This window comes from Spea bombifrons, chromosome 3, assembly GCF_027358695.1.
Source record: "Spea bombifrons isolate aSpeBom1 chromosome 3, aSpeBom1.2.pri, whole genome shotgun sequence".
Classification (NCBI taxonomy): domain Eukaryota; kingdom Metazoa; phylum Chordata; class Amphibia; order Anura; family Pelobatidae; genus Spea; species Spea bombifrons.
In genome coordinates this window covers 76,416,650-76,440,051 of record NC_071089.1, presented here as the reverse complement: position 1 = coordinate 76,440,051, position 23,402 = coordinate 76,416,650, and the positions used below count along the sequence as shown (strand labels likewise).

General features: G+C 39.5%; 1 protein-coding gene across 1 annotated transcript in view; it reads right to left on the bottom strand.

The window, feature by feature from the left end:
- DST (dystonin) overlaps positions 1-23,402 on the bottom strand; it is a 219,477-nt gene that overhangs the window by 142,012 nt on the left and 54,063 nt on the right. Inside the window, 5 exon segments of the mRNA XM_053458898.1 lie at positions 2,338-2,430; positions 2,865-2,942; positions 5,945-5,980; positions 7,595-7,684; positions 11,147-11,208. Coding sequence (XP_053314873.1) covers positions 2,338-2,430; positions 2,865-2,942; positions 5,945-5,980; positions 7,595-7,684; positions 11,147-11,208 — 359 coding nt within the window.

The following is a 23,402-nucleotide window of genomic DNA, read 5'->3' as shown; positions in this document are numbered from 1 at the left end:
CTTAAGCGCTATGGTGCTCTACTTTCCTAATTCATTTTACCTAATGTAACCCGATCAAAATGTCTGCATCACTTCTGCACTTACTATATTTTTTGGCCTCTGTTTTATTATACAAACATACATACATAGAAAAGTAAATAACATCTTATTGGAGCAACATTAATCAGAATCTACTCCAGGGTTGAGAAATGTGTTACTCATCAGACATCGTTGGGACAAACGTCCATCATTCTCAGCTAGGATGGCAGTGCTGGCAATTCTACAATAGCACACATCCAAATATTTCAATAGATCAAAGGGGGCGCTTTTATTTTACAGGTGAGGTCCAGCAGTATAGATTTACTTAGCCTTTATATATGACTCTATGACTTACTGATACATAAATGTACTGTAACTTAGACATAAAGAAAAATGTATTTGCATTTCTAATTATTATTGCACCTTTCAGGGCAATAAAACTCTGTCAAACACTCATACCCAGTACACATTCTGAGCTCCAAGAGGGGCATGAAGTGAGAGAAGAGGGGCAGGTCGGACTAGGAGGGAGACTTGGCAGGTACACTTTTTACTTGAATTTGCAGGGCTGGATTTCCAATAAGCAGTCCAGACATGTGCTGCTTTTTGTATTATTATTCATTGATTTATAACACGGTGCCGTACGATGGGTAAACGGGTTGCCCAAACCAGGACACCTGTATTGGGAGGTGTGAAGAGGGCCAGGGGGCAGACAATATTATAAGATGTTTGCAGTAGAAGCCTCCCCTTCGTGACACAAACTTCCATAATACTTCCTGAAGCACTATGAGATCTGTAGTGCCATCTAGTGGAGATGTGTGGAACGTGTTGGGGAAAATGCTTCAGCATTATCCAGCAAACAGCACAAAATATAGAACTCCAGTATTTTAACATTTCCGAGCTCACCAGGTGCTGTAAGATAAATATTCTGGTGTCACTTTTGAAAAATGTATCACTGTAGTCACTAATGAAATGTTAATGCTAGTTGACTAGTCCAATGGTTACTATGATGATTGCAACACAATAGTTTTATATATAACACCCATCTTATTTTGTTTAAATGGAACACAGTTTATGTGGAGTTTTTCTAAATCCATTACATGCATGAAGTTTTACTTTCGTATTTCCTTGTGTTGTGATAACATTATACAGTATAGTAAGTCGTTTGTAGCGAAGGTCCACCGGTGAGAGAGGCAACAACAAGTGCTGGCCAAAACATACTAGGAAGTGATGTTCAACAAACGTTGAGGCCATGTCCACCATGAGTGAAACAATAAATCGGTGTACATGGAAAGTTATAAAAAGGTACAATGACAACCTTAAAAACAAAATAAACAAGACTTGGAAAGGACCATACCGAGGCAGAGTCCAAGGAGTATACTTTAGAGGGTGTAACATCAAACAATGTGTGGCCTTCACAGTCCTGAGGGCAAATACTAACCCCATCCTCGGCTGTGAGACAGCTGTTTATACACATGTAATACTACTAACACAATGAGACACTGTCCTCCAGACACACATCCTAGAAGCCTACTGCTACAATGCACACAATGGCCACCTTGCGTTTCATAGAGCCCTTCACCACTGGGAGCGGGATATTAAGGGAAAAACCACAGAAATCATATGGAAATATGCAACTGCCAATAACTCTGGGTAGCCAATTCTCTACATAAAAAGCACACCCATTTCCTGCTTATTAATTTTTTATTATTGAAATTAAACTAGAGTTGCAGTATTATTTGCACTTCGGAATAAATATATGAAGTTAACATGTCTTTAAGTTATGTATGTCTAAAAATAATTGAAATGACGCCATGATTTTCCTTATCATATACCAAACATTTTCAACCGGGTGCAGAATGCTAACACATCTACAAAGAACTATTTTTAAAGGGCCGCTGATGGTCAGAATTTTATGGGGCAGCAAATTAGTTTATCGGTGTGAAACAGCCAGTATCTACCCGACCAAAAACATGCAGCAACAGAATCCAACTAACCAGACTGCTAATCACACAAGAGAAACGCTATTAACGTTTAATACAGAGACTGATTTTATCTAAACCACGGAAGTGTAAAGAACCCGCTTCCTCCCAAAGATACGTTCTCTCTTTTCAGCGAATACATCCTCATGGCTCTGCAGTGCATGTCTGTAATGGTAGGAGAGGCCGATTTCTGATCTACTTAGGCAAAATCCATAATGTCTGCTAGTGGATAATCACAAGAAAAGCACACTTTTTATGATTCCTTACCAGCGTCGCAAAGCTACAGTAAGTTCAAAAGCACATCCTTTACATCACAAGACAGAGAAAAAAGGTAGCGTACCTGAAAGTGCAGTATGATGGTCCATATCAAACCCAAAGTCAACTTGGGATTCCCATCTGTTATGTCATCATTTCTGATATTTACTAGTTTCACCTGTAATAAAGTATCATATTTTATATACAATTCATACTTATTGGATATCATTGTGAGACATGTAAACGGTGGCACTGTTATGAGCAACGTGTCCATGTATTGAAAGACTCTTATATACATGGGGTACAGACATTGGTTTAGGGAAGGGGCACATCACGGGTACAAAGCACCCCTCAAGGTTTAGTAGACAGGGGGGCAAGGTTCAGAAATCTGATTGTAGATGTCATTACTTCGCCTTGCATCTGCTACTATGTAAAGAAATACATAGTTATCCAACAATGAAACAAAGAACACTACAAAACACTAAATGCATTTTGCCCTGGGCCGGCCCTGGCCGTGCTAAAGAGAATTAAAACCGTCTTAATCCCTAAAGAAAGGCAAGCATCAGGATACTCAATACTTACTCAATAGTAATGAAAATAAAGTGAAATTACCTGTCTTTTTTTCAAATAGTCAAGTGCAATTTGTACATTCTGTAGTCTATGAAAGCGCATTCTGCCTTTTTCACGGGGCTAAAAAAGAAAAAAAGAATATGATTATGTAAACGGCACTTCTATAGGTCCACTGATTTCACGATGAATCGGCACCACACTTCATTCTGCACGAGGCCTATTTCCATTATTACCCCCCCATTTCCGAACAGAATAATCCACTAAGCACTTAGTGAGTAACATAGCATCTTCTTACGTGTTTTCTAGTGAAAGCTATTTAAACAGCTAACCCATTTGAATATTGCCTTTGCTTGTCTTGGATATGGCTGCTAAAAGGCTTATGATCTATTCAGTATCACAGGATCTATTCAGTATCACAGGGTACTATGTATTACGAAGGGCCAACACCAGAGACATTCTCCTGCAAGAAGGGCTTTGACGGTCCTGTTTAATGTATAATGAAACTGAACTGTGCATTATACAGATCCAGCTTGTCCCTTCTCACCGGAGAAGCATGGCGGGGGTGGCCATGTCCGTGAGTTCAAACTGCAGCTATCCTCCCACCTCAGTGAATAGAGTCCTATACGTGGGGTCAAGTGGTGGGGCAGCATGGTAAATGAGATCTAATTTTACATGGAGCAGTCTGGAACCCTGCCTTCTGCATACATAGGCTCCAAATGAACTTGGCTTACAAAATGTCTAAAACCGTTCACTATCTGCAGCGTGTTTACTAAAAACTAGGAACATAGAACAGAGCATTTAACTCATGGGGGGTGTTTACTTAAAAGTACATCCGTCACATTCATAAAAAGCAGGAAAAAAACAATTTACTCGTATCATTTCTACTCCCACATAACCAACTGTTCATAACACATTATGCTAAAGCTTTAAAAGAAACATTGAATATATTCTATATGATATAAGCATTTTCATGAAGGTGACAGGTACAATTAAGGCTACAAAACTAAAATGAAGCAAAAAAAGACCAAACATGGAGACCAAATTATAAAAGGTACAGTCAATCATTTTAAAGGAAATTCATCGAAAGAATATGGCAGCGGGTTTCTGAACATGTTAGTGCACTAGTACCCAAACGCAGTACAGAACTATAGACATTAACAGAAGTTTCGTGACGTGGGATTAGTGACTAACACATTTTAAACCTGCGTTCCCGGGTCTGAATCAAGGTGGTGAGTGAAAATCTTGAATGTCTCTTTTCACGTTTGATGCTCAGCACCTTGTCTCAGTCAGACCAGAACTAAAACAGATTTCCATGCAAAGCCCGGCCCTCCGTGAGAAACAATGAGATGATTTCCAGAACCCAGTGGCAGCCGATGAGTGAGAAATATGTGAACAGAACCGATCGAATCCGCACAAGCGGAAATTGGCCACGCAAAGTAAACCAACACGACCTTTTGTGGACCTCACAAAGCTTCTCTGGAGAAAGGTGGCAAAAAGGGGTTGAAACATCATGCTGCTGAGTGACTTTACATCCTTTACAAGAGAAAACCATGCATTGCCAGTGGGATAGGAGAAAAGGCTCATCTAATCGGACTCCAGCTCTGAAAAGACTGAGACATTGGGTTACTACGAGAAATGGACTGAAGAGGTACTAGGTACTAGATCCCAACTTGGTACCTATAGGCTAACTGTATGGGAAACGCCATGATTGCATAAAAGATCTCTGTAATGGTTCTCTGTGCTTTGTGACGTTCCAGAACTGCAATGTATGGTTAACCTCGCCCTGCTTATAGCATGGTGGGGAAACATGGATAGGGTTGTGCTGTGGAAAGCTGACAATCTACGCTAGACATATGGGCTTTTTTTTCCAATACTTTTTCTTTTTTTAGCATAAGCGACACAGAAACAAGAAATGTTTTAATAAGAATATTTTTCTTTTCAATAACGCATCCACTGCCCCCCAGGGGTTGAGTAGGCACAACTCTCATCACTCACGTCATCTCAATGAGTCAGTAGTGACAGCAATAGGATCCCCACAACCACCAGAGGGCAGCAGAGGTCCACATTTTGTTTAATCTGTTAAACGTAAAGTAAATGTATTAGTTTGTTTAGGAATTTCTAGATACTAATAAGGTTTAGCTAAAAGGCTGCTATTAGCATCTATATGCTGTGGTTATGTACAGTAGAATACTCTGTGAAAGGGCACAGGCAGCGCTGTCACGCAAGCACATTAAGAAGGTGCATGGGGCATTTGGGGGGCAGACGGGGGAGACCTATATGTGTGACCCTGATGTACAATACAGCCATTTATTCATTATAAGGGATGAAACATTTCAGCTCAGCAACTTAGCTGTTCATTAGTGAGCTCACATAATGTCTATAAGCTGTGAAAGCAAAGGCTTTTTCACAGATACGTGAAAGTCTACTGCTGCATAACCACACAATATCAAATAAATAATGGCAAATAGATATCAAGCACAGATCACAGCAACGCAAGTAAACATTTCACCAAAGAACGAGAACCCTGCATGAGGGCCAAATACACAGGGACCAAGGGCCTTCACGGATGGTGACAGCAGAGCTCCTGCTGCGATATGTGCTTGTTTGTCTATTTAAACGTATACGCCACTACTGCCATCTAGCTGCATGTCTAAGGCAGGGGTCTCCAAGCTTTCATTTCATGAACAATAACAAATTATTTCAAGCCAACGTACTGGAATAATGCCATTTCAGGGATAAACGGTATTGTTTAAACATTTTATTAATGTATTAGTTTATTTATATATTAACTACACTACTTTTGGAAGTTTATGCATACAAAAATGTATTTACATGTATGCATCCCCCCTACAGAGGACTTGTCATGGTCCCCAGATGTAAGGATTGTCCCATAGGCAAGGAGATATTGGCACATTGGTGTATTACTTCTGTCCAGACAAATGTGCTGTTAGCACCACATAATCGGCTAGTAACAAGATTGAACATACATTTAAGCAACACTAGACTGATCACTGCAATGACTAGACAGGTATTAGTAGTGTTATGGGGGCCACACCTACCCCCTTATCCTCATCCTCCACATCCTCATGCTGATCATACTCGCATGCGTCAGATGGACTCACCAACCGTAAGGTCTTCAAAAAATCTCGCTCCCTCCGCTAATGAACACAACAGACAGAGAAAGAAGGCACGGCAAAGACACAAGACAGACCACAAATGAAGAGAAGAGCATGAAAAGAACATAATGGAGAGGAGGAACACAGATACAAGAAGAAATGCTTACCACAAAAAAGGAAATGATAATTGGGGAGCCGTTGGGGACAGCTATGGCTGTTAGGTGCGAGGGTGCTATGAACTAAACCTCAAACACAGGAGAGCGTAACACCATTGTGTTAAACCGGCTTTGAAGTAAAACTGTAGCTAATGTTTCAGTACCATTAAGTCACTAGTCATGAATGGGTCGAAGTTCTAAACTCAGATCTCTGCACCATCTCAGCTCTTTATACATATGGACCAAAGCATTACTTATGTGCTTAGTGTGTTCTTCATATACTATTACTGCAAATAAGCAGGAAAGCCAACACGCTGCCTGTTCTTGTGACAGCAACCCTTACAACAAAATAACTGTTTAATTTTGTAGTTGTTATACTTAGAATAGTATTAGAATGGTCTAAGAATTATTATTAAAATGAATATTAAGGATAGTAATAAGATAGCTAATAAGAATAGATAATTAAGTATACAATAGGCTGTGGATCGTTTCTGATATCATGACTGTAACACATTAGAGCTGCAAACCGTATTCATACAGCCAGGTCCAGGAATGACAATAGTAATTCTCAACTGAAAGTCCTTTAAACATTAAATGTATGTCAATGCTTGCTTTTAAAAGCTCTATTCTATTTTTTGCCGAACTAATAAGATGTTATGTCCCTACCGTGAAAGTTACCTGTAAACTGCACATAGGTTGTAATGGATCTATAGTCAAATCTAGAATGGATCTGATACAGATCAGTCTCTTTATACTGCTGACGTCAGTGTAAACTGACGTATAAACATACATGATGAATATAAGAGAGTGTGCGTGTGTGAGAGTGTTGTTACGAGCACCTATACTTTGAAACACATTGCATCACTTTACTGTATTTACATCGGGCTTCTATTTACACCCCAGTATAAAGTAAGCCGTCCCCTAGGTGATGTATATACATAAAGAACATGTATGCTTTATCTGTACTTGGAATAGTCTGTGTTCCCTAAACATTTCAAACAGTTTCTTGTGATATTTATGCATTTTACAAAATGAAAGCCAAATATTTGGAAATGCACACCATGTTAGCTTGCTTTCTGAATGCATGAACAAACAATTCATGGGGCAATTAACTAGGAATTTGTCTAGGGAAGTGGCACCCTACTTGTTATTTATTAAACTACATATAGCTTGTATATCTGTTTGTCGGTGTAATTATTTTGAAAATATTCAGTTTAAAAGGAACAGTTTATTTGACATAACACAGGCTGAGACCAGGGAGGAGGTCCAACTAGTATGTGAACAATTCTGTACTGATGTACACCTACTGTACCTAATTTCTCACGCCATATAGCACCAAGACTTTGAGTAAGTTAGGAAATGTACAAAAAAATCTGAAAATGGTGTTTTGTAGAGCAGTGCTAAGCGAGTGATAAAGAACATATAAATCATACGCTTAGTTTACTGCCCTCACTTTTCTTGCTGCTCCTTGATGGGTACAGGGTTTGTAATTAAGACTTACCAGGGTGTCTCCAGACAGTACTTCTAGGAGGGAGATCAAGTTATGCCCATCCCGCAAATCTTCATATAGGTCGCCGACATGTTTTCGTACCTATAGTGAGAAATAAAAAGAGAAAAAAAAAAATTCAAAACAACTACTGGTTTCGTATTGAGCTATCCACGTAGTTTACACTTTGTAGCAACTGTATCTCAACTTGACATGGTAACAAATCGATTGCTATTTTTGGTTTTTAAACGGAATATTCAAAGTTGCGGACGAATGAGTAGCATTATAGTGCTATTATTAAAGCCGCCACTAGGTGGCCCACCGGATCCTGCCAAACTGGATGAACAAGCCCTTTTTGCATTTAGAAGGTGTCCTATCACAATAATAGCTGCAAACAACGATTACAGTGCATATGTCCCTTATGCTCATCAGCAATTATTAACCTTCTTAAAATGAAGGCCAGTAACAAAAAAATTGTATACACAATAATGTGCATAATAGCCTTGTATGAAGCGGTGTACATGTGCGTTTATTCACATTTTTGCCCTTAAAGCAGCTTTTTTAGTTGAAATGAGAAAAATCATGCAAAACACGCTATCTACAAATATTTTCATCTCAGCCAAGGCCAGAGACACATTAAATGAGAGGAGATTACATGGTGGTGGCACCAGTGTGCGCGACACAATAGAACCTCTCACCAAAAGAAAAGGAATTATCAAGCAGTCTTAAAAGTAGAAAAAAAAACTCAAATAAACCAAGTAATAGAAATTTACAGCACATCAAATTATACAGTAAAATATATAAAGAGGTTAAACTACAGGAGGGAGGTATATTTCCAAGGAGTGAAAATGTTAGGAGAATAGGTCATAATCTAAAACTAGAGGGTCAGAGGCTTAGATGTAATGTAGCTTTACTTTACTGTGAGGGTGGTAGATAAGTTGAGCAGCCTCACAGCACAAGTGGTAGATGCTAATACAGTAAACATGCATGAGATGACCATATTGCGATTCTTGAATCTAAGAGGAAACTAACGACCGAAAAGGTCTTGGGGTTTGTACAGCAGGAAAAATGTGCAGACTAGATGGGCCTTGACGTTCTTATCTGCTGCCACATTCTTTGTTTCTAATACCAACATTTGTCATATGTGTCAATAAACACTACCAATGTTTTAAAGCATAAAATAAACAAACTGTCAAACATATGGGACCCAGAATTCCATTCTTCATGAAACATGAAACAAGTCTCTTCTGGAACCTCGTCGGGGGGTCTGATCTTTCATACAGCAGATACAGCACCTGCCTATTTTTAAGGGACACAGATTAAGTCTTGATACACATATCCAAGCCTTTTCGGTTACGCCGTAGCCCAGTGCCCCTCAATGCATTCATTGAGATTGTTTAATGATATTCATCATATTTATTCAATTTCAAGGGTGGAACCAGCACTGAATGTGCACGTAGGGATAACTGATTTAAATATAGCTCCGACTGTTCTCCTGATAATGCTAATTAGAGCCTCATCTGCGGTTCTAGGTCAGCTTGGTCACAGTCAATGCTGTACTTTTAGGTCAGGAAATTCTGCATACCTCTATGCTGAGCAAATCTGTTTTACACAAAGCAATTAAACTTAACCATGAAATGTGCAATGACACTCATGCTTAACCGAACGGAATAGCACTGCAAAAGACTCCGAAGATATTCAATAGACCCAAACAGCAGTCCGTATTACTATTTTAACTCATTTATTTTGAAGATCGTCTCATCTACTGTTTTGTCTTCTTCCATGTTTGCTTCCAATAACACATTGCAATGTGTACTATACTACGTCCTTCACTAGTACGCTAGTTAGATAAGGAATGGGTACTGTCTGAAAGCAAGTACACAATTTGGAAACGAGTGAAGCCACACGCTGATTACAAGACATTTAACATAAAGGAGCTTTTTTGTCTAATTCTCATTCAAGAAATAAAACCAACTGTTAAAAGCTAATTAAGTTACTTTACATCATACATACTCCTCTAGTATGCAAATGGCTCAAAGCGCAAGCCATTCCACTGCTCTCTGTATAGTTTCCTAGTGAAATTATTAAAAAATAAATAAAAGGTTTTATTGTAGACATGTTTTTATATATATATATATATATATATATATATATATATTAGGGATGCACCGAAATGAAAATTCTGGCCGAAAATAATCATCCACAGGGGCCAGGCTGCTTGCCTGTGCGTTAGTCATACAGTGTGCAAGCAGCGTCTTTTGTACCGGCCAGGAGAAGCAGGAACCCAGCGGAGTCACATGAATGCACGTCACATGACTCTGCTCCATTCTTTCTTCCCCTGAGGGCGGGGCAAGAGAAGTTGTTCCCACAGAGGGAAGCAGCAGGGGTATAATGCATTCTCCTGTATGCACTACACCATACAAACAACTGATGCTACTACTGTATCTAACAGCTGGAGTGCTAGAGCTTAATGCCTCCTGCTTACATTACATTCAGCAGAGGCAATGGGGGCACTAAGTAAATAAAATAGAAGTCTCATGTTCTAGTTCTCAAAACCAGAGAAAACCGGCACAGATTTGCGTGCAGTAAATCAAGTTCAAGCAACATGCATTCTTATCAGGCGTGGATTGATGAGGCCGTAAGCAGGATACCACTTGGTGGCTCCCCTTCCCTAGGTTGCCTTGTGCATGATCCGTCCCTGATTTCAATAAGCATTCATACACTATCCATACAACAGGATCATAAAATGTCTTTTTTTTTTTTTACTATACCATGGCATAATAGCAACAGTAGTTTCCAAGGGATTATGGATTTTTTTTGTGTAAGCCTTTGCCAAAAAGACAAGATAGGTCCTGTAACATCCTGTAGTTTCCAAATGATCTGCAACATGATTTACCCATGGCATGGGACACATGGAATCATTCCAGTAGGCGCTCCCCACTGACACACACTCCAAGAAAACAAGGAGGCTTCTTCAGAGAGCAGGGAAACCTGGGTTATGTTTGTAAAAGACCCTTTTTCAACACTACATGAAAAAGAGCCTGATTCCCTCTAAAGCAACCGTGAAGCTTACAGAGGTTCAGTTATATGAGAAGTCTGTCTATAGGAGCTGATAAGGGTAGATGACAGAAACTGGCTACACAAGACAAGGGGAGAGCTAGATATTCATTCTGGAGGTCCAGCAACAGTGAGATCTTGCTGAAACTGGCTCTATTAAAACCAAATGTGGGGAGAGTTCCTGAAAGTGGGTTCATTAGTTGAACTTTGCATTGTGCAGAGCCAGGTCAGCCATTTACACAGGGGCTTGGGGTGGATGGTTCTCAAGATGTTCCCTAGTTGGCACAGTAAGTAGCCTGTCGGACTCACAATATGAAGCCTGAGAGACGGATCTTTACACAAAATGAATCCTGCTGTTTGATATTTACAATTCCCATAATCCACAGCTTTTGTATGGCTGATAAATCCTGATAACCGTAGGAGGTGTAATTCAACAACAGCTCCTCAGCTACCTAGCAGCTACGCCGGCTCTATATATGGGATTTTCAAACAGAAAATAAAGTTATTCACCTTCATTAAGTGCTGATTGATCCATTTTGTAAATGTCTTCTTTTGCACTTTGTCTCTTTCATCTGAAAAGAAAGAAAGGAAAAAAAAGAAAGGTCAACACAGTAGCCAAAAAAAGACACCCTATAAATGTTTGAATAGAAAAACAAATCCTCTATTGTGAATATATAGACTGCCGACAGCCCACATTACTTTAGATTTGTATCCAGCATATTGTAAGCCAGTGTTTGCATACATGCCACCAGCAATATACATTGTATCTACATTACAACATATCCCACTGAAATGAATCAATAAAAGAACATATTTGGGGTCTCAGGACCCACATGGATTACTTCATAAACGTCCTTAACAGTGGCTGCATCATACTGCCAGGCATGTCATTTCCCATGAACTGTATGGCTGTGCTAATGAAGCCACTTGAACGCTGTATGACATCTTTCAAATATCCCCCAAGCATGATGTCAGCCTACAAACAAAGCAGGGCTTCAGGATATTCTCACCTGAGGACAAGTATCTCTTTCATTACCATAGAGGAATCATTCATAAAGACAGAGGTTCTGGGCATTCCCACTTTGCTGATTGGCTATACTGTGTCCATGTAATATTATGCAGAATACTGCACAAATACCCTGTTATCCTACTGTCTACCAGTAGTACCAAACACAATTTGTTTTTCCTCTTTTCAACTTTTCCTTGGAAAAATAAAACTGCAATCCTAACATGCAGCCCACCAGGAAACAAGGTGCCATATGGGAGCATGGTGTAGTGTTCCACATTCATCGCAGTTGGCCAAGAGGGACACTTTTGTTCTTGTGGGCGTGGCTAGAGGTGTGGCAGCGGGCGGGTGTTACGGATACTTTTTTGTGACTCACTGGTAGCTATTTATGTAAAGATATTTATAAGAAGTAATATAATGTGTTTTAGTTACTTAAACCTTTCCTAGCTTTTACATATGCTGTTGGGTAATACCACAGCATGGAAGCTGGAGTTCCCACAATACACTACGTGCCCACAAATGATGTCCCCACAATACATTGTGTGCCCACAGATGATGTCCCCACAATACACTGCGTACCCACAGATGATATCCCCACAATACACTGCGTGCCCACAAATGATATCCCCACAATACACTGCGTGCCCACAGACGATCTTTTCATAACTCCGTTGTCCCAGTTTCCTCCTCCAAGCTCAGAATGTTTTCTAGGCATGAGTGTATCACAATGTGTTACAGCCGTAAAGCTCACAATAATATGTATAGAACCGGCAGAAAACATAACTACATATCGATTTGTGTGCAGTTTTACATTGTATTCCTTCTCTAATAATCTCTAACATACTTGTGATCCCCGTGACTCGCTTGCATACAAAACAGCAGCATTCACTGCTTGACAGCATGTCAGAAGTGACACTGGAATGCCGGCTATAGCCACCTCTCACACATAGCTGCAAAGTCTAACCCTTTCATCGCTGGAACACATAAGCACTTGAGCACTGTACATTAAAGAGCTGCTAACCCTTTGGCGCTGAAATGGTTAAACACTTTTACTGTCTGTTAACCCCATATCGTCAGCAAGTGGGGTGTTTTTCAGCATGTATGTGAGAGCATACAACACTAAGTGATGCCATCATCAGTGATACCTTTATAGGCTTAAGGTCCCATTAGAGTGCAAGCTCCCAAGACAAGACAATACATCCTTCCAGTATATCGATGGCTAACCCAGTACTTTATTTATTAAAAAAACAACAGTAAATAAACAGTTAATTCAGTTTACTTGTCCAATCATGCAGAAATTATAAAAATACCCAAATAGCACAAAGTAGCTGCCAGCTGATATAAATGATGTACATACATGTCACAAGACTAAGAGCGCATGTACAGAATAAGAAATGATGAGTCCCCGTAGCAAAGAGGATGCCAATGAGATCTACTCATAAGTACATACAGCACCATTCACTAACATCTCTACTGATAACATAAACACCACTTGGCAATAAGTGCCTTAAGTGGATGTTCGTCATTGTATAATGTATAATATATCATATAATATAAAGTGACTCCTGATGGATCAGGACACAGAGGTGTCTTTATATATGAAGGGGTTCACGCTAACAGGAGTGATTATTAAGAGTCCAAAGCAATCCACCAGTATATATCAGTGCAGTGGAGACAATCTGCGTCCTGGCAATCAAAAAACAAGCGCGTAACATTTGTGTATATAATTTAACAAGAAGAGAAGCCCCCTAAAAATAGAGCAACATGCAAAACAATGAAGCGTTGGGATGAACAGCAGCCAATGGGATGGCCCAATCAGCACAAGCACTCTGTTGCTATGGCAATAAGACCGCTTCTAACTTTGCACCATGATGGCTTTGTATACATAACCTCCAATGTATTATTTTGAACACCATCTGTTTATTCTAGCAACTAATTTAAACTATGCTGTGGCAAAAAAAATAAAACAAGAATTCCCAAGCAGTACTTTTAGGAGCTCAGCAGTCTCTTTATCAGCAATTCTTGCAGAAAGCTTTAAGCAAACATATGATTAGCTCATTCAAAGACACCACTAGACAGACAGACAGACGGTTATTCATGAGCTCATTTTACTACTCAATATTCCGTGTAGTCACAGAAACAAAATAGGTGTGTACGGAACGCGATTATGAAATATATTGATAGAACGCATGTTTCCATAGGACGCCTAAAAACAAATATCAGCCAAAATACTGAAATCTAAAGTAAAAGGGAAGCTCAGATTTGTCTCTTTATCCAAGCAGCGGCAGCGCCTGGAAAGCCCTGGGTGTGACTGGGTGTCATACTGTCACATTCTGTGCCTAGGACAGACAGACACCGCATTGCACACACAGCGCGACTGCGGAGCGCGGCACATACTGACCCATACAGCACATCAGAGTTACCAGCATTGCGTTAACATCCCGAGAGCTGCTGTGCACGCGCCACATCATTCCTCGCTGAAGGCCAGTCCGCTGCTTCTCAAAATAAACCACATTTTGTCTTTTTTTTAATGTGTGCTTTTTTTTTTGCAATGCAGGAAGGAATCGGTGACGAAAGAAACGCTCCACCTACTGGATTCAGAGCTGCAACTCCCATTAAAAAAACTTTAGCTGCTCTGTTAGGAGGATACTCATTGGCGGTTAACCCTCTGAGTACCAGAGGACACGCGACGGTAGTTAAGGGGTTAAAGGCGGTTGTTGCTACGGATACATGTGGTATGACTGTAAACGTGTAGACAGGTAAGGGCGTGTGTGCATGTTACCAGACACTGCAGCATAATAACAAACAGTCCGCAAGCCCAAAAGATCCGATCCCTGACACATCATGACTCTTAGAACGATTCAGGACCTGAAAGTTATACGTGCATCACAAAGGAAACAAAATAAAAAATACAAGCGAGCCCTCCTTTTCCTTCTGTACATGTATGTGTATATTTACCCTCACCATGCCCTATTGTAACTGGCGCTATACACATTAGTGTAATGTACGTGTAATGCCCAATTAATTTAAATGTATTATTTTTTTATTATTATTTTTTGATGTTTTCATTGAGTATAATGTGTCTGATGCATATGTTTCACCATATTACAGTTACTATTCTAACAATGACACTACGAGATAAAGTCACTGGGGTTCTAAAACACATATCATATAGCCAACAGCAATTAGGAAAAGCTCACAATCAAGCTGGATAATCTGTTCTTGATACACACTTGCTAATGTAAACCTTTTAATCAGCAGATCATTTAGGAAATAAATAATAATATTATTAATAACTATAGAATAACAGTTACACCGTGTGTGTTTTAGGGAAAGGGATCATCTTAACAATGCATTAACTACAAAGATATTTACTATGTAAGTATTGCTATTCTAATCACTTAGAAACGTGGCCAATGATGTGTATTGTGTAAATTTTGCGCACTGCTGTGTTTTAGGGGAATGAGGCTGATTTGTATCTTATGCTCCACTAGTATGATTACAAACACCACGAGATGGAAATTGTGTACTAAGTTACGTCAATATTAATACAACAAGCATTTTGTGGCTTTTAACATGAAGTCTACGGCCCCTCTTGGTGGAGACGTATTACCCGATGAGTCTTAAGCGATGTTAATTTTCAACTCATAGTTAAACAAACGTTTACTGTTTGTTTACTGCCTTGCTTACTGATAACAGCTGCCTGTGTTTAGCAGCATGGACTCTAATGGCTATTGTATGAAAAAGAGGAAAAAGATTGTATCTGTACCGATTGATGAGCTGGATCATTACGTGCTGATAAACCTACTAAAGCTCTTGTACTCAAAGTTGGACACAGCATTCACTGGTGCCCTTGGTGTATTTTCTTTTTATGGCTGGGTTCGGCACTAAACCCATCAGTACACTGTGCGTGATATCAGCTCGTGGAACATGCTAGAGCTCTTGGACATTCCATAACACCCAATGCAACAGTCCAATGAGAAGACACATTCAACTGGTTACCATAGATATAAGACCAATTTTTTAACTTTTGCAAAAGAGTATCTTTTATTATTATTATTATTGTTTTATATAGCACCATCATATTCCGTAGCGCTGTACAATAGGTAGACAGGACATAACAAGTAGTATGTAACATAACAAATTGACTTACAGAGACAACGGCTGAGGAGGGCCCTGCTCAACCGGGCTTACACCATGTACTCTGTAGGTTCTGTTGGTCCCAACTATGATCTGACGCACTCAGTAACGTATCTGAAACTCTGTGGATTTTGCCGCTCCTCCGGGTCACTACAAGGAACCTCCGGGTTGCGGGAGCGGCGTGGCAGCACATTCCGCACCCCCACACACACGCACACCCCCACACAGTTCCCTTCCAACAACTGTGTGTCCCGCAACATCAGCAGGACATCCTACCTACAACCCGCAAGGTTGGCCAGAAAGTTCCCAGGTATGCTCAGTAGGCTAGAGGAATGCGCCATTATTTCATTTAAAGGTCCTGTTCCACTTGCTCTGCTGAAACATTCGGGTAACTTAATGGAGCCTTAGAAATAGCTTTCCTAATACTGTTGAATATCTAATGAAAAGAAGAGTTTGGCCTCTTGAAAACTTGTCATGTAATACAAAAGCAGGCGCTGAAATGTTATAGCCATACAAACCAGAGAAAGGATTATTAAAAGTGTTTTCTTAAAAAGTCTTTCAGGGGAAAGAATGTAAAGGAATGGAATGACAGATTTTCTACTGTATGTACTTAACATGCAAGAGATCAATTAGAGTGTTTTACGTCCAGTAATAGAGACCCAACCTGCACAATGATATTGACATTTCAGAGAACATTAAGAGGAGGACTATTAAAATGGTAAATGGTTTGCAGGATAAAAATGATCAGGGAAGACTATGGGAACTCGATATGTACAGCTTGGAGAGAGGGGAGACAGAAAACATTTAAATACTTAACGGGATTTAACAAAGTACAAGGGGCAATAATCCAAGACTAAAGGCCATACCTGGGAACTCTCCGGGTTTGGCCCAGAGATTGCCCGGTGAGTACCACTCCTCTGGTTCTCCGGGTCAAGACCCGAATCCTCCGAGCCGCGGGTGTTTCCCGTTGACGTCAGTGGGGACTCCCACCGACACCACGGGACCGCCCCCTGACATCAGTGGTCAATCCTGTCCGCGTCCCGCAAGGGAAGGCTCCGGGTGGCCGGAGCCCAGAAGTTCCCAGGTATTCTAAAGGGTCAGAGGCATAGGTGTAATGTAAGGACGTTTTATTTTACTGAGAGGGTGGTGGATAGGTGCAAACGAATATTGATGGGACAGACGTGGCTATTCTCAGTGCGAGACAAGAACAAAGAGTGGGGGAAACAGGCAGACTAGAAGAGTTCTTACCTGCAATCAAATTCTCATTTCAACGCAAAATGGACTGAGCTTCAAATCAGCAGTTTGAGTTTTTACACAAACAGGAGTTTGTCGGAGACCTGAGTGGATGCAACTTTTTGTTTAATTAAAAAAAAAAAGATGAGCAAAAGACTTATTTTACATAAAGAAAAATGCAAATGCCGCAACAGTCTGACTAATATGCTACTGATGTGGACACAAGTGTGCGCTCGTTACGTCTTTCCATCTGCAGTATTTTTGTAAGTGGCTGCGTAGCCCAGCTATGAGTGACTCCGATCCATCCCAAGTGCCACAACGTGCACTCATCTGACAGCGTTGGTACAAGCACTCACTTCACACACATCATGGCCAACAGCTCACTCACAGGAGTGAGCGGCTCGCTAGGCACTTGACTATAATTCTCAGCATGCCATTAAAGACCCTTAGGTTCCCCAACCGTTCTGTGTTGTAGATATGTGCCTTGCGGCGCGCCCGTTTCCCTGTTCATTTTGCTTATTTTTCTTTTGATCGTTTTTAGTCTATCTGCTTGCAAGTAGCGGGACGGAATAAATGACTTCATGCAATAAATGACAGGCTCTCTGACCAGATTGCGGAGACGGGGCTTTGGTGAGTAATTAAAATGCGGGTGCATTGTCGGGATACAAACAGTGTTTTGTGCGGCATATTGAAAGTCTCGGTGTGGTGTAAGCAAACACGCTTGGTGCCAAAAAATACACAAAAGGCGGAGAAGGGAGGAATGCGTGTGTTGCAGAATGAAAGGGTGTTTGAACAGTGACTGCCCTTATTTAACAAGCGAGATGTGTATTTGCACCCAGATGTTCATTCTGTATTCCGATTAGAAACCAAAAAGGCCAATGCCGGATTGAGAAGCTGTCCTGCAGAAATGTTCTGCTCATGGACCACATGTAAAAAGGATATGTCATCTCACATGTGCAGGGCATAGCTGATGGACCACGGCTCTCTGGTATTACATTTAATCTGCTAGTGAGGATAAACAGCATATTGTTCTTTGGATTCACACCTTTACTATTCCATCCATGTTAAGCGACAGGTTCACATTTTTGGACATGGTAACAATAATTGAACCTGATTTATTCATTTCATTCAAATAGATTTGTTTCATACAGAATACTTTCTCACAAAGGTTTTGCTGTTGTATAAATTAAAATAACTCAGGAAGCCGTAAATATCCTCAATCCACTTTTCATAGACTCTGAGTCCGCTAAAATACCTATTTATTGTGCTGTAGTCTATCGTAGTCAGCAAGAGATCCTCAAATGGTTAGAAAGCGCGACGGAACACACGTGTTGGGGCAATCTACCAATCCTGAGGCACAGGTTATAAAAATGATCATTAAAAATGTGGATTAGGTCCTGTAGTATTTTTCATGGTGGTATACATTGGGTTAAAGGCATTGTTCCACCTACTCTGTTGAGTTTAAACCTTTTGTAACCGGGTTGAAAAAAAATTGTAAAACATGAATAAAACAATGCCAAAATTTGAATGCAGAATTTTATGCACATGAGTATCTATAAAGAGAATTAATCACATAACAATACATTTAGTTCATGAATTCCATAACCCTATACACGTGTTTATGCATTCCTCCTAGAAGCATTTATAAATATGAAATGACTGTTTGGAAATGACTTTATTTTTCCATTGTTGCCTTTTCCGCACTCATATTACATTCTTAATGTATATGAGACATTTAGAGGCTCTAAGTAAAAGGACGTACATGGACTTCCATCGCCAATACATCTCATGGCAAATATAATTATGCATTAGCAAATAATCCTCTAAAACACCTATGATTACAGGTTTGTTTATGAAAAATATACATTAGAATGATATACATTTATGATAAATTTGCATCTAACGCCTCCCGCATCCCTGGGGGGCTCTCAAAGTGACAAATGACACATGCGTAATGTGTTTATACTGTAGCACCACCTCTGCTTGAGTCTGCTTCCATTATCAGAGGCAGAAGGTCTCCATTAAAACTAAAAGCTGAACACTTACTACCTTTCACCACTAGGGGTCACCCTACTCCAGGATTTCTGAATAAATCACTGTATTGATATAATATATCTTGATATAATATAAAAATACTGTTATTTCATTAGAGGTATTCTTTTGATTTCAAGTGCTTGATATCATCATCAGTGAGAAATGCATCACTAGTTTCACCTCTATGTTTGGTTATATAATCCAAACCCAGGAGGCCAGAGATGAAAATATTACAGAAACCAAGGTGAAGTAATCGCCATGGCAACTAATGGACTACACCTACTGTTTTTTTCCCCCCTTTTATCACTGTGCACTAGATTAGCGAATTGTAAACAACTGTTATATTTCTTCCTGCATTACTGACAGTGAGTCCTCGTTCATCTAGCCTTCCCCGTTACCAGAAAAAGATGGTCAACCCACATATATTTAGCTGGTTAACAAAAACATGAACCAAAAACAAGGTAACTTTATATAATTTAACTTAGTCAGCCACATTCTTGTTTCAAACAAGCAACTCAGAGCTGACCCAGTGGTGACAAAGGTAAAATCCTTGAAGAATATTTAACCAGGGGTTGGGGGTCAGGAAGGATAATGAAGTAAGCAGTGCATGGTGTTCCAGGGCAAGATGCATCGGTAGAAGTAGGATATGTCATGGTGGGGATATGAGAAGGGAAACTGCATGAAATGAACATGGGAACATTATTCCATTTTTTATAGCGGATAATTGAATTCAAAATACTTGGAATTTTTATGATATTTATGTACTATGTACATGGGTTATCTAGCATGTCCAAACATCTTGTCAACTGCCAAAATATGTTATGGAACACTGCTATGAACACTATTTCCTAGTGGATTCTCACAGGAGATCACTTTCCCATAGAATTTACATCTCCTACTACCTACCAGGATGGAGTCGGAAATATAGATCTCTGTTATGGTGATCGGGAAGCAATGTGACCATGGAAATAAACAGATGCATGTTTCTGATTCTATGTAATATAAGCAAGCAAAACGTAAAGTTATAAACATAAGGAGCTGTTCCTCAGTGGGAGGAGAGGACCCCCCTTCTCTCGTCTTCCTGTAGAAGTCAATGACTCTTATTATACACTCGTCTCTCTAAGAAATCTACATGAACTTTACATTATACTGGAGTACGTTCTATGGAGTATGTTTAGCAGCATTAACGTCACAAAAAGCAATGTGAGTCGCTGCAGCCTATCACGTGTATTGTAGCTGAACAACTAGCGTATATGTGACTGGCTGTCACAACTCCTACTGACTTAAGTGTGGGTTCTACCGGTATATAGCATTTTCCTATAATTAAAGAAACAGAAACATTTGTTCCAGTAAAGGAAACTAGTTATCAGTACACAAAAGTGTTCAAGATATGTTACCCGGTAACAAAATATGCATACTAGCTTATGAGCCTTTTCCGACAAGGCTTTACACAGTCCTTTCGCCACTGTCCGTGCCACAAAATACACTCTCAAGGGATGTTTTCTAGGCCCTCTGTAATATATATTAAAACAAATATGGCTTGCCTGCCCTAGTTGGAGCTATCCTTGTGTCTTGTCCCATAAAGCGTAGGAATCTAAAATACTAGACTTGTACGACCAAAGTTATAACTTTACATTTTGCTTGCTTATATTACATAGAATCAGAAACATGCATTTGTTAATTTCCGATGGCGTCTGATTTTTATCCTACTTTTTTACTGTAATGTATAAGATGACTGATTAGGGCTCCTACTTTTTACAATTAGGACAATTTTTAATATACTTTAATCCCTTCTGAAGATCTCAACCATCCTTTCCCAAGCTTCCCATGTGGCCATCTGGAACTTCACATACGCAGACAGCCTTGGATTCTTCTATGATGCTGCTGATACCCAATATATACATAGACATGCTATGAAATGACTCCCTACTTTACCAAAATGCTAAAATGGTAATTACCAGAAAAACATATGAGTATTTTGAGCCATATTTTGACACAAAAGTAAGACGCAGATTGGAGGTTGTAATCCAGACTAAAACATTCTTGTAGTGAAACGTACTTTAGTCACTATTAAAGTGCTAATTAGAAAGAAGGAATAACTGTTTTTGGGACCCATTATATACTAAAAGTTTATTCTTATTTAATGATAATTAGGTACATCTCATAGTACATCCTCGTAGCCTAAAAATAACTCCCAAGCCCTTTAAAACTCCACATCATCTTCAAAATTCTGTTTTTTTGTTTTCTCTTATCAATCTTCTGCTGGTTTCCTTGCTTCTTGGAAGACTTATATCAACATCCCCCTACAGCTCTACATATTGTATCTTTGATATACACACATTTAGTCATTTTACCCCAGAGCCTTTTTTCAATATGCAGTTTATTTTACTAAATATAACCCCATCTATAGTCTTTTTCTCAATGGACCTTCTCAGATAAGCTCATAACCACAGTATGCCAACCAAAGCCCAACTTGGTCACAACCATGTCTCTCAGTGGTACCTTATGAGAAAACCATTCATTTTGAAGTTATTGCATCATAACAGTGAGGAACTTCCCTGAAAGAGCAACAAATTAGATATATATATAGTGTGCCTATCAGAAAATCTATTATGCTATTATACGGTACTTGCAGAAAAAATGTTAAATGTATACCACAGGGTTCATAGGTAAAATGCTGTCTAAATTTTTCAACCACCAGAGACCAAATACTTGGAGTGATTGAAGACTTCAGACGTTCAGCTGTTCCTAGTGTTCGGGAAGCAGGTGGAGTCTACATGATACGGCTAAAACGAGAGACTCTGGATAACAGACTGACTCATCATTTCCAAACAGCAGCAGGGAGCTATTGGTCCCACAAATACTAATCCCAAATAGAAAAGGACAGGTGTCAAACATTTCTTTCAGCAGCAGTGAAACCACACAGATAGGCCAAATGTATTGCCATTACCGTTCAGCTTCATACTCTTAATTTTCCAAAATACACTTTAATAATTATTCCATCCCATGAGGTAGCAACACCTTTATATATAAGTAGCGGAATAAAATTTGATTAATTACTGCTGCTTTGTAACGGAGTTAGGTAGTCCTAGTAGATGAGTAGACCAATTAATGCTAATTTTAAGAGTATACCACAGAAACACAGACATACCCATATTAGAGAAGAGACACCTGAGGTCCCAAAAGTGTATGTAACTTTACATTTTTTTGTATGCTGACCTAACAAAAGGTATGAAGTTACACGTGATGAAGTAATGGTAAATCAAGTAGTCATTTTTCCCATATGTCCTGCAGTACACTATTTCTTCCTATTAACAACAGGCGAATGGCCACCAGAGGCACTATAGGCAATGCAAATTAAACAGAATAGAAGGTACACTCGGGACTCAATGCACTCTGCAATAGGAAACTGAGCAATCTTGAAATCCACAAATAGCTACATTTAGGGCATTATTAGTCTTATAAATCCCTGGTAGCGCCTCGTCTTTTAGACACCTAGACACTGCTTGAAATGCACTTTTAGTAAACCAATGGCACAGCAATGAGTTTGTTAAAGTTCAGTGCAGGCACCAAATAACATGTGACATCATTATGCTCATAAATAAATGGCCTATGTGGTGGATATGAACCTAGTATTTGTTTATTGCGGGTAAAATAAATTCTAGTGGTGCTTTGTCTATAAGAGAGTTTTGATTTCACTAGATTATTTGCAGTGATATAAGCAGTGAGTTGTAAGTGAAATGTGAAAAAAGCAGGAACTTTCTTCATTTGACTAGGGCTTTCCCAAAACTCACTGTTTAATGAATAAACCTCTAGAAGTGATATATGTTATATTCCTATTGGCATGTATTAAACTGAGATATACATGATCATCACAAAACCAAACCACTTACTATGTGTCTCTCATTCCTACCTGCCAAAGGCAATGATATTGGCTCTGCTATAGGAGTTGAAAAATGTAAAAAGTGGATACATAGCGAGGCATGTATGTGAAGTCACACTGATGCAAGGTTTGAAAAGTGCTCTCATCACAATAGCAATGGAATGGACCATTTTTCCAACTCAGCACCAAAACATTTACGCATTATGGAAGATCTCAAGATTTCAAAGAAACTTAGTTTGTTTTTTCTAAAACAAGACAAAAAAGGTTATTTTTAACTTTTAGCACTCTGTATGAGCTTTTGAGTGCCGAATGTACGTGCTGCTCATGTCTGTCTCTCAATGGGTTAATACACTTTCCTGGCTGAGTATTATAGTCCATAGGGCCTTAAATCTAAGACATTGCCTATATCCTTGCCAACACGTTATTACAATCCAAGATCTTTATTGGCCATTTCGGTTTATGCTAGCCAG